Source organism: Empidonax traillii, unplaced genomic scaffold (genome assembly GCF_003031625.1).
Source record: "Empidonax traillii isolate 1590-97213 ecotype Southwest subspecies unplaced genomic scaffold, ASM303162v1 scaffold134:size1062425, whole genome shotgun sequence".
Lineage (NCBI taxonomy): Eukaryota > Metazoa > Chordata > Aves > Passeriformes > Tyrannidae > Empidonax > Empidonax traillii.
In genome coordinates this window covers 156,484-169,938 of record NW_020955327.1, presented here as the reverse complement: position 1 = coordinate 169,938, position 13,455 = coordinate 156,484, and the positions used below count along the sequence as shown (strand labels likewise).

Below are 13,455 nucleotides of genomic sequence, written 5' to 3'. Positions count from 1 at the left end.
AGGATTTCTATGTAGATAACAAGCAAAGCAAGATTTGCAGGGAGGCAGAATACTTCTTAGGCCATAAGCTATCACAGGAAAAGATGAGCCTTGGGCACACAAGCCTTTTTCCACATCTGAAGGAGAAGCAGCAGGCTTCAAGGTCCTAGCCTGTGGCAGCTGCAACAATATTATTACTACAACTCAGTAGCTTCCCTCAAAGGGCAAAACTGTTGAGGCACTGATGGGAAAATTGCTCAAACTGACACAGGCATTCCCCAAGGGAGGAAAAGAAGGAGCTGGGAAGAAACTCAGGTCCCCTGGGCTCCCATCACAGGCGGATGGATGGTTGCTCTGCTCCAGCTCTCAAACCATCCTGCCTTTAAGAAACTATTCAGTCACCACACCTGCCACTCCTCAAACTCCCAAAGGAAGACCAGCAGCCCAGGCTGGACTTGTTGGATAAACACAAGTAAATACATGAAAGCACAAGAGAACAGGGTCAGATCTGGCAGGAGGAAAGACTCTTCTGCATGTTGCTGCAGGAGCAGCAAAGCACAGAGCAGCTACCAGCCAACATGCACACAAGTAGGACGTACCAAAACCACAGAGGACAACAACCCTCATTAAAACCCAACGAAGGACTCCACCTGGCCTCAACAACAGCATACTAGAGATGTACATGATCATGCTGACATCAGAAGGTAATGAAATTGAGAAGAAAATTGACCTTCAACAATCACTCGGTCACTATCACCACAAAGATTTTCTCAGCAAGCTGCATTTCTGTTTCCCAATACCACAACATTCTGTTCTTCACAGCAGCAACGGAGTTACATGGAGAGATGGTCACACAAGGCCGATGTAGACCAGGAAAATTGATCTCATTCACATAATTCTGTTCCCTACTCTATTATTTCACAATGTAGCATCTGGAACAGCAGGTATGAGTGCGGCAGGAACAAAGCACCTATGCTTGACAGCAATTCAGTGAAGTCCTAAATACTGTAAGGTAGCTGAAAAAGGGATGAATCGATAATATAGACACAGTGGAGTAAAGGCAAGTCAGAAACAAAAAAGGCTCCCCCTAAAATATTAAAATAGGGATCAACAGGAAGCAGCTAAGTCTATGAAACAAGAACACCAGAAGAGCCATGCCAGCAGGAGGCAGCCACAAGGATGGTACCTCAAACAGATAAAACTGAGTTATTACACCGGAATGCCAAATATTTAATGTTTCAGTGATAAAACAACAAATGTTCAGTAACATAAGGCTGTTCCTGCCCAAAGCAGCCCACAAACTCCACGCACCAGAAAATACAAATTAAACGCTGACATCAGAGAAAGATTCTGTTCTGTTGTAAGAACAAAAAGCAAACAAACATTTTCTTGTAAGGAACAAAATGTTGACCTCTGCAAATTTGGGAAGACTTCAAGAAACAACATAACTGTGGGGAAAAATGTGCAGGGCAGCAGAATAAAGCTGTATCTGACCTCTAAAGGCTGACTCCTGTGAGCCTACGCAGCTCCACTCCCCTCCAGACTCCTCACACCTCCCTTGACACTTCCACACGCCTCACAGAGCAATAAACCCGGTTTCAGACCAACACATACACTACATTTTATCCCAAATCTCTACCATTCATAAGTCACTGCAAATGCACATATAGACAGATGTCCCTCTCCCATTTGTCTGCATCCCAAAATACAAAGGAAAAATTATTGCTGAGCTGGATTGGATGAGCATATTTCAGCCAACTTAGAAAAAATAAAATAAAAAGGGAGGGAGTTCAACAGAACAAGTCAAAAATTCATCAGTCACACACAAACTGAATTTTACAAATGTATTTAAAGTTTTCCATGAGGTCTGTAGGTCACACATTTTAACTGCACAAACTGCTCCCTGGAACCTTCCAATAATCAGCATTGTGGGATTTTTTTCTACTTGCTAACTGCATTGCCCATGAGCCACTTTTTACTTTGTAAAGTTAACGAAAAACTCTCACGGGCTTTTGTTACCAATAGTTACAGAAAAGAACTTTTGTGGAACAGTGATGCAAATTTTATCAATGAAAAGTTTAAGAGTTGCAAAAACAATATAATAAACAATTACAGCTTTCTAATGAGATTTTTCTTGGTCAGACATACCTCAGACATTTCCAGACATGACTAACCTCCAAGATTCCCATTTCCAATTAACACATGCACGTTACCCAACGAGCCCTCCCTGCCCCCCAAAGCCACTCAGCATGAGATTATTGCAGAATGTGATGGTCTTTAGTAGAATATTTGGCCAAACTCCAGCTCCACCAGCCTTCATGCTTATTTTTATAGGCACAGCCTCCAGCTTTGCGCTCTGGTATGTAACACAACACCCAAGTCTATTAAACTTTCCATCAAACACACATAAAATTGAACAACAGGTAATCAAGTTGTGGTCTGTTCCCTAATAGTTAGGAGTACACTTCTTACCCTGTTTGCACCATGGCATGAAACTTAGCTAAGGTTCTAAAAGGACTTACAGTGAACATGCCTGGGATGATACAAAAGGACCATCAGAGGATCCAGATCTGAATGCATTCGCGAAGGGAGCTCTTACAGAGTAGAATTTCAAAGAGGTAAATGGAATTGGCACTAAGATCTCCGACATCAAACATTCAGCATCAAACATAACTGTGAAAGAGACTCGGGAAAAAAAAAAATCTTCTAGTGGAATGAGCCCAACTATCTTGTCATCTTTGGCTACAGGGAGAGATTTGGCATTGTTCACTGATGGCTTGATCTGACTCACATTTCATAGAATCACAGAACAGTTTGGGTTGGAAGGGATATTTAAAGGTCTCTAGAGTTCAACCCCCCCTGCAATAAGCAGAGACATCAAGTAGAGCCCAGCCCCAAGCTGACTTTGAATGTTTCCAGAGCTGGGACACCTACCACCACTCTGGGCAACCTGTTCCAGTATTTCATCGCCCTCATCATAATAAAAATTTCTTCCTTAATATCTAGTCTAAATCTACCCTCGTTTAGTTTGAAACCAATATCCTTCATCCTATTACAACAGACTTTACTAAAATGTTTGTCCCCATCACTCTTGTAAGTCCCCTTTATTGGTTTACCTACCAAGACTGGCTAACACAATCATGCAACATCTGGCCAACCAAAGCATTTTCAAAGCTATGCATGTTACAGGTTTCATTCCTCACAAGAAATCCTTTTGAAGGTTATAACTGCAACTCCATTTTAAAACTAACATATGTAGCACAGATACACCCTTCAGTTTGCAGGAAACTGCTTAGAAATCGACACTGAGTAGCCCTAGTTTACTGCTGAGAAACATTTCTGTTCACACAGCTTCAGTTTGACTTCGTTCTTTAAACCTGGATACAACTTCTGGTAACACCTAGAATGGAGCAATGACATGAGGACTGAACTTAAGCCCACAGCTGGGCCATTAAAGGACAGATCCATTCCTGCTGCCCTCTGAAAGGATTCTGAGAGGTCAGCTTCTGTATGTAGCTTGTTGGAGCTGCAGAAATCTGCACTATTGGTTACTTAAGCATCTCAGGTAGCTCTTTAACAGTGCAATTGGCTTTCCCCAGGATGGCATGCAAACGGCAGATTTCACACAGTAAAACAAGCACTACTTCCAGGAGTAACAGAGGCTTCATTGTCCTCACCAGAATCTAAAATTAGAAACACAAACTGTAGTTGTCATGACTGAAATTGGGGAGACGACAGTAGGTAGAAATATGAAGAAGGTAGAGGAGAGTTTGTACTTGAAAATTAATGTGGTTGGTACAGTGAGCACCATTCCAAGCGTTACTGTTTCACAAGTTTTCTAAAATATGCAACAGTGGCATGAAATTTGCAGGGCAGCAGAACTCAACTGATACAGAAATACTCCTCTAGTGATTTGGTAAATAAAACCATGCAGTATCCCAAACCAAGTAACTTGCATACTCGATAGCAGCATGAGGCACAGGCATAAACATCAATTCTTTCCACTACTGATGTAGTGAGTGTTTTAATACTTGTAAAGATCTGCAACATTTTGCCTTCATACTGTACATTCACAAACGGTACCTGAAAGACCTTAAAAAAATAAATCACATGATCAAACAAACCTGGAGAGAAAAAGGGTAAGTGGTAGAGCAACAAACTACAAGAGAGTGATTAAAAAAAAAAAAAAAAAATAAAAAAAAGTTTTGGTTTTGGCAGCAGTTCACACTTCTTAACAGAGCACATTTAAGTACTAGGCTTTCCCACCTGCAAGGCAAAGGATCCTACACTGCAAGAGAAAAGTGACACCTCATTTCACCTACCAAAGCACGTAATTCAGCTAATTACATTGCATGTCAGTGCCAGGCCAAGCCAAATCAGAAACTGGGGGAAATACATACTTCACTGTCACCACCTCAAAGAACTGTGTTTGAACACAGTTGTCACCCAGCTCCTAATAGCAGATAAAAATAAAACAGAATACCCATTTGTCATTCAAACAGATGTATTTCAAGGAAAAACTATTCAGTCTGAATTAAGCAGAAACGTGTAATTAAATACTTTGCAATCCATAGTAGTTTACAGTAAAAAAAAAAAAACCCTGAGAAATTCATATGACGTATAGCAACTCTTCTTAAGAGACTGCATAGTTCAGGGTGCCCTCACAGAACATGTTTGTATCCTTAATGCTTTAAGTAAAACTTCCAAATATGACCCAAAGATCGGGCAGGGTGGTACTGTCTTCCTTAATCTCTAGGCAAATAGCTCCCTTTCCTTCTTTTTTCCTTCACATTGTCTTGAGCTAAAGTGGAATGAAGTGATTCATTATCACCCACTTTTACTGTAGGCATTAGGAATACAGCATTAACTCTAAAACTGATAGGGGAAATGTTAATTATACAAGTCACTGATTGGGAAAAAAAAAAAAAAAGCCTCTGAGTCCTGGAAGAGGCAGCGACAGCAGTTGTTGAATATGGAGGACTTGCCTTTTGGCAAGCTGAAAGAGCACAGAAGAGAAGTCTGGTATCTATCTGCCTGTATCAACATCGAAGGGTTATCAATAAGGAACAGAACACATCTTCAAGGAACAAGGAAAATTTGACACAAAGTTTTCCAAATGTAACTCTCAAAGGTATCAGGAAGATTTTTTTTTTTTTTTTAAGCATTGTGGAAGAAATCTTTCCACAAATACACATTGTTCTGGTTTCTTCTCCAAGGTTTTAATGGGTACTGAGAGTCCTTGTCTTATTCTCATTTTCTGTTTAATTTGTTAGGCTAAACTGAAGGAGCAAAGCAGTGGAGGTGATACAATAGCAGTTGGGTGCAACTGTGTATTACCAACCTAATTACAGAAAGTGAATAGGCATTGCTGAGCAGAAAAATTATTTGGGAAGAAAGATGTGACAGATAGCAGAAATACAAAAGCACACACTACAAGGGATAGAAGAGGCAAACAAAAATAGCACAGACCCTCCCATACTGGAGGATGGAAAGGAGAAGGTATAATGAGACCACAAAGGTTCAAATGCTTAGCAAGAAGGAAAAGTATAATCACACTAAAAATTAAAACTGGGGGAGGACTAAATTATAATTAAGTACAGAACACATCTCTTTGATTGTAATAAGCTGTAGACACAACTGCTTGCAGATCATAGCTATCCTTTGGTTTAAATATTTCAGCTTTTACTCTTAAAAGACTTATCTTTCACCAGCAGCCTTGGAAAGTTTCTTCATGTCATTAAGTCCCCACAGCTGAAGCAGTAAAACAGATACAATACTGTGCACATTTAAGTATAAATGGAACAAAGATGAAACAGGAAATGAAAAGCTTAACTGGAATCACAGTTTGCCTCTTCTTTCCCTGCCTATGCTTCGATGGCCAGTTTACAGCATCTCTCCTGTTGATCATCACTCAGAGATTAATATCCCTGAAGATTTTGATTACTTCCACATATATCCAAGCTCATTGTATCTAGCTTAAAATACAGCCATTTTAATAAACACAACCCTTTTGCAAATCAAAGATAGCAGGCAACACACTTAAGTTAGCTTTAGCATATTCCAAGCATGCATTGTTTCTACTTCAACCTGCTCTAACATCCTGGAAGTGCCTCCTCTGTAAGTGAATTATTTATAACTGGAATGTCCTCTGACAATAGCAGTATCAAAGTTATTGTCAGCAGCAGTTCTGGAAGTGTTCTTACTGAAAATTAGAGGTCCCCCATGCTGCACAATGGGAAAAAGAAAAAGGAAAAATATCCCAGATGGGAAAGATCAAACACAGTACAGGAAAGACTACAGCACAAGTAAGATTTAAAACATCCCTAATACAATAGATAATGTTCAGGCATTTAGTCTATGTGTATGCTGATAAATAAACACATATCTTAAGAATGACAAACACAGCTCCCCATAGGATGTTATTTCTTAACATATACTCACATAAACTTCATTGTGATCAAAGCGCTTTTTCAGATTATTGATGAATGAATCTTCATTAAGTGGCTCTAAAAGAACCATATCTCCCACCCCTATCATGTCATCTAAAAGTGACGTCTTGACCTCCATTTTGGCCATTTCCTCCTGGAAAATAAAGAAACAAGAATAAAACAAAGAGCAAAGTTAGCTGAAAGTTATTCCAGTTATTCACAGATATTATCTAGTAACACTACTTAAAGAATAAAAGTTAAAAGCCCATCAAATGACACTACTTGAAAATTATTTTTCCAAGGAACATCCTCAAAGACGTTGCTTCTACCCAGGTAGTCCACACAACTCCACAAATTTAACTTCCAATCGTCAACAATGCCTTCTGGTCTGCCATATATTAAATGTGAAACTGCAAGAAACAGGAATGATTATTCCAGTGGGCACCACAACCAGATTTTTCGGAAAATTTCAACACAGAGTTCAAGTGTACGCAAACCCAAGTTCTATCAAAAGCTTCACCAAGACCTCCAAACTAGGGTTTAAATTTGTCAATACCCTAACCTGAATTTCTTTCTCGCCCTTGCTTGCATTTCTCCAACTCCATCAACTTGGAAATGGAAACCAAATAAGTGAACCCATCCCGAGACAAAAACCACACTATTTGATCTTAATTCATGAATCCTGTACTCCAGAGTGCCTATATTCTAGTACAGTAATGCTCTTGGTTACTTGAAGCTACCAAATTACTTCATTTCCTAATTAAGCCACAGATTTATTTGTAACTTTATTGCTTAAGGGAGCACTTTCATGGGGCAGCAACAATCCAGCTGACAAATGGAGACCCTGCATCTATTATAACTGGAGTGGCAAAAGTCAGAAGCTGGGCTTAAACAGAGGACCAGGATCAAACAAAGAAACCAAGTCTGATAAAGGAAGTAATTTAGACAAAGAAGTCAAGGTCAGGCTAAAACTTGACACTTATTTGATCCTCCCAGCCTTTTATCCTTCCGATCCAAACGCTACAGAAGATCACTGAGCTCCTCAAGAACTCCAGGCACACAGTTACTGCTTTAAGCTTTCATGATGAGACTGAAAAATGAACAGATTCACAGTGGCAGGAGGCAAACAGGGAACCAGAGGTGAGAGAACAACTCTGCTGACCACGCAAAGCAGGAACCAGCTACTGCACAGGTACACTAAACAGGTACACTAATCCCCCAGCCATGAACTGCCATCAGGCTTTCCTTGTTTCCCTTCTCACTGCAGCATATTTTAACTCCAAATATTTGTTCTTGTTTTCCAAAATGCTGCTGAGCAGGTATTACCTTATAAAATCAGCGTTACCTTGCCATAGCAGCTCTCCATCAGATAAGTAATTTAAAATAAGCAAAGTCTTTTATCTCTTCCGTCTGCCCACAGCCACTAAGTTACTACATGTTATTTGATGTTTTTCAGCAGTGAGTGACATTTGAGGGATATTAGATCAAAACTTAAGCCGTGCTTGATGTTTCTCCAAATTCAACGAAGAGAAGCACAGCTCCACAGGCAGCTGACAGAAGTGATACAACAAGACCCCCAAAACCTGAAACAAGCCTGGGAATTACTAGAAATTCACATGGAAATTCAAAAACAGAGCTGAACTATGGTAACCAACTAAAGCTGAGTCAACTCTGCTAAACAAACAAAAGAGCATTTATTTTAAACAAAAACACTGAGCAAATATTTTTGTAGAGAAAGATACTTTTACTCTTAAAAGTTCACCTCCTCTCTGAATCACCAAAAAAATTTTAAACATTTACAGAATTTTTTCAGAGGTATCACTTCAACTTCTGCATCCCATTAGGACAAATTCTTTAAACTACCAATCTTGTTTCAGAGACCTAATTACTTCCCATACATCAACTAATGCTCAAATAATTTTTGAAGGTTGAAAAAATAAAGCCCTTCTCGAGTATGGAATTTATTAAATATTGGGTTTGTGGCCAAATGTATACAAAAAAGCCAACACAAAAATCCTAATAAGGGCAATTCCAACCTACAATTTAGGTTCTAAGTAGCATACCTCATCTACCATTGTGAAATTACATACCACCTACCACACTTCATGCATCATTGCTCAGGAATTTCAGGACCAAGAGCAGCCAAACCCATCAAGAATATTCATGTATTCTCAAGCTCAGTGGCACACTGTGCAGAAGAGGTGCACAAAGACACTCTATCTACTACTAAGTTGGATGAAAAAGTTGTATTACAAATGAAAAAATTGTATGACAACTATTAATTTATCAATATATTTGAAAGGTTCGGTTTTATGGTCAAAGATCAATTTTCAGCTTGCTTTTCCACAATAATTTACAGCATACTATGGCTAAAATATTTCCATTAACTTGCGAGTTGGAAGATAATACAAACATAAATTATGAAAAAATTGGACAAGATGAGAAACATCTTGTTAAACACTGACTGCTCAAAATCATTTGCAATAGCTTCGCCTTTGCAAAATATTCATTGACCATTATCTCATACACTTATGTATGATTCAAGAGTATTCTGCCATACCAGTGTTGTCAGCCTCCACTTTGGGGGAATCCAATCATAATCCCTGTCCTGGTTTAGGTGACAACAAAGGAAAATCCAGGAAGTTTGTGGGATAATTTGGTTGCCTATCTAAGATAACAAGTGGGGGGAAAAAGCACTGTTTAGAAAAGCCAACGATGTCTAAACATATGTTATACAATGAGATAGAACTGAATTAATAACTTAATTTTATCTACTAGATCTTCAGTAGAAAATCAGTATATACAGCACCTTCAAAATACCAAATACCCATTCTTAGAGCAGCTTTAAAAAAAACCATCAGCAATCAGTACATTACACAGGAAAAAAAAATAATCAAACCCTTGCAACATTACATGGCTAAACTTCAGAAAAAGCTCAGAAACGCAATCCAAATTCACATCCAAGTATTTGTATTTGTCATATACTCAAAGATGTCTTGCAGCTGGAATTATTTTCCCACCAGCACTGGTGACAGTCTGTGCGCCACAGTTTGGAGAGCAGTACAAAAAAGTAGGTGACTTTTGCCTGTGCCTGTATTCATGCATCTCTAAAAAGATGAATGTTTCTCAAGAACCATTTCCAAGAGCCAAACCTGTGAGAGGAACAGGACCAAAACCCGCTCCCAGTGCCTGAGAGAGCAGGAGTGACCGAAGCCACAGCTGTGCTGGTGAGAGAGCAAACACCAGGAAACAGGAAATTGGGTTTGAGGAAAGAACCATAACAGGTCATGTCCTATCAAACAACAACACTTCTGGTGTTTTTCAAATGAAGACTGCTGAATGGTGGAAGGTGGACAGAGGTGCTGCTGTGAGGCTCTATTTGAATTTTGCTGCAACTTCAAACCGGAAATTCAATAAAAGTAACCTAAAAATATAAGTGGTACTCCCTCAATTTACCTAATACCTTGCTTTTGTGACTGTAACATCTCATTTTGCTGGCATCAAGAAAAACAAGTATATAAATATTACAGCTGCAAGTTATTAATACAGCAACAAATTAGCTCAGAAAAAGGAAAAACCCAACTAAAATTCTAATGCTTGTAGTCTGCAAATTAAGATTCTTCCTTCAAAAATTCCCTGATCTCTCCCCCACACACTTACCACTTCAGGCTTCTCTTGATTTACCTTTCTTATCCCTAAGTGAGAACATTCTCAACACATTTCCATTCTCGGAAAAATAAAAAGAGATTATTCAGTAATCCTTCACAGTTTGATCTATTTTATGTTGGACAACATGCTCGGGAGGAGAAGCGCTGGGCAGGCTATGTCTTCAGAATGCTTTTATCCACGCACTCCCACACTACAAAGAGCCTTTTAAAACAGACTGTTGTATCTACTATTTGCAGTGCCTGGGAATACCACCCAGCTAGGCCAGTTCAATCTATAACCTTATTGCCCCTCTTGGCCACAAGGATAGCAAATTAAAAATAATCACACTATCCCACAGCCGCAGCAGCCTTATCATCAGCCATTCTGAAACAATAGCTAATGAGAACTATAAACAGAAGATGATATGAAGAATAGGTAAATCCCCCAAAGCCTCATACAATAAATGCACACATTCTCTGTGGGGGAAATGAAGTAATACCCTGTTATTGGCATACAGTACATTACGGAATTGGCTGAGGTTTTCCACATCACCCTCGAGCAGAGCAGCAACAATTGTCAGCAGCTTCCTACAGCTGTGCCGTCTGTATCACACACTTAGTGTTTGCTCCACAGGAACTATCACTGGATGCAGAGGTGGTTTGTTTCATTTCTTTCCTGGCATTGTAGCAAAAGGACAATTTCCCTACCATCAAAATTACACAGATGTACTCACATATGCTTCAAGCTCAGACTACTTAAAAACAAAAAAACCTCGAGCCTTTGGTTTCACTGAGACCAACTCACTGAAGAAAATAACCCCCTTTTTTCTTCTATAAGTCTTAACAGAGACAATGTGCAACATCAGTAATTCAGTAACAGAGTTCAAACTGATTTCATGTTCCAGGTCTGATCCTGAGCCCCCATCAGGTGTAATTATGTTTGCTCACTCATTCCCTGCTTTCTCTGTCAGGGAACAATCAGCCCACACAGAGTGGGGACACTGTCAGGCCACTGCTGCAAAAAGCAGCCACAGACATAGTGCCATTACCTGTACAAAACAAAACCAAAAGGGACTGCAATCATCATCTCAAACTGCCCATGAAAAGCCAAGGTACCAATTTAGCAGGAGGCAGGATTTAAACTTATCCTGTTCTGCTGCCCAGAACATCCTGCATCTCACCAGCTTCTGACTGCTGCCCAGAAAGCACAAGTTCATTGTCAACATCTTGTGCTGGTTCACCAGGTGAACTGAGGCAGACTCTGCAGCTGAACTATTACAATGCCCTTTTCACTCAGAGCTAGATTTCCCGACATCAGTACGTGTGAAAAAACACTGATATCATCCTAAGGAAATCCTTGCTTTCCTTCCCAACCCCCTAACTTTTTAGTCCCTGGATGCTTCAGGAGAGCAACGCACCCAGCATCTGCTGTCTGGCTGTGGTCAGCCAGGGACACCTGCACCCTCCTGCCCAGCTGTGGCTGCTCACAGATGTTGCTCTGACGCTATCAATGTGCTGAAGAAAAGAGCATGCAGAAAACAGCATGATGGTACAGCCCTCGATTTCTTCCTGCAAGAAAATGGACTTGAGAAATCTGACTGACAAACTGCAGGAAGGAATGTTAATAGATATCACAACAGCAGTAAAAGCACTCAAAGAACTAAAACGCTTCCTCTGACTCGCCACCTTCACTTTTGGTTTCGACAATGTCTGAATAGCTTCTGAATTCCTTTTTATCCCCCACAGTCCTACTGTCCTACTGAACAAATCGATGTTTTCCAAACTGAAAAAGTTTATAGTTTGGAGCTTTTGAATCAGCCACTGTTTCTCACATCTTACCTACCAAGCAAGAGCTATTATTTGAAGCCTTGTGCAACTTCTCTTTAACTTCTGTGGGCATTGAAAATTACGCATGTGTACCGGATTCCTTAAGTACTTAACAACGAACAGCTCTGGTGAATTACAAAAATAAAATGCGGCATTACGGGGTATATTTGTATTAGGACCACAGGAATGTTTGCATTCAGCATCAGCTAAATGGGAACAGCTCTTTAGCAACATCAGATTAGGACAGTTTCGCACCAGTGACTGCAATTTAGATGACAGAAGATTTGATCAGAGAATTCCATAGGAGAAACGAATGCTCCACTGGCCTCTGCTACCACACATTTATCTAAAGATTGGGTAATTTTCAAGAAAGAATCAGGCCACTTAAGGTACTGCTGAACAAACAGCTGCAACCAGGTGAAGCAATATAATCTTTTAAATAGTTTACCAATGAAGACTTAACTGTAGTTTAGAAAAACTGGTAGTGTGATAATTGGACTTCATTAGGACATATACAAAATGTTTGCTGGGACATTATCTCCTCCTGCCAAACAATGACTGAAAGTTTCTTCATTAACATGATTCAAGTCCTTTACATACACAGAGGAGAGGATTGTTGATGTAGTTCTTTAGGGGTTGGGGAGGGTGGGTACTGAAGTTTGTTCTGTTGTGGGGTTCTTTTACATCAGCTTGGCTACAACCCACATTAAGTAGTAATTAGTTGTTGTCCCCTAAAAGTGAAGGAGATGCCTCTGTCGTGCCTCTGTTCACATCATAATGAGACTGTGCACAACTCTGGTTTCACCTAAGAGGTGCACAGTACCTCACCACAAAACCAAAATCACATGAGCCATGTATGCAGAAGATACAGCTTTGCCCTCCTTCTCTCCCTTAAAAAAATACTAATTCACGGGCCTGGGGGGAAGGAATGAGGGGTTGTGTTTGCATTTCTTTAAGGCTTTTTTCCTGTTATTTTTTTCATACTGGTTTGAATAACATTAGCATGGATATTACCTGTTCTAAGAGACCGTGGGGTATATCTATTCTGCTATTCCTACTTTACAGTCCCAGCAGTACATGTCTTCAATTACTTCTAATAATTATTTTGCAACCACAACACAATAACCGCCACCAGTAATCGCACTCAGGGGTTCATCTATTTCCTAAGTCAACTTGTTGCCTTGCTTTAACTCATCTGTGTCAGTCATACAGTCATACCAGGTTTTGGGAAAAACATTTGGGTCTCTCCACGCTGCTTAGGCACTCTTTTTAGCAGCTGTGAAAATACAATCGACATATGTCTGGTACTTCATTTTTAGCCTGCAATCATTACTTTTTGGATTATATTGACAGGCTTCAAAGAATATAGGTGTGGAGTAGCTTTTTCTGTGAATGGTTATTTTGGAGTCTGGGTGGGGTTTTTTCTTTTTCTTTTTTTTTTTTTTTTTTTTAATTACTTCAGTTTAGTGGGGAAAACACCTTGGGCACTTTCAAGGCATCTGGAAATAGATCTTCACTAACCAGGCTGTTTGCAGGCCAAATTCTGGTTGAATTCCCACTGACTTCAGCAGAAA

At 39.8% G+C, this 13,455-nt stretch overlaps 1 protein-coding gene across 6 annotated transcripts in view; it reads right to left on the bottom strand.

The window, feature by feature from the left end:
* The window catches only part of MYO1B (myosin IB), a 113,747-nt gene that overhangs the window by 91,505 nt on the left and 8,787 nt on the right, over positions 1 to 13,455 (bottom strand). For all 6 annotated transcript variants that reach the window (XM_027883757.1, XM_027883759.1, XM_027883760.1 and 3 more), the window contains one exon: positions 6,421 to 6,561. In XM_027883757.1, the coding sequence (XP_027739558.1) occupies positions 6,421 to 6,555 (135 nt within the window). In that variant the 5' untranslated portion in view covers positions 6,556 to 6,561. Of the gene's footprint in view, positions 1 to 6,420; positions 6,562 to 13,455 lie in introns of those variants that run through there.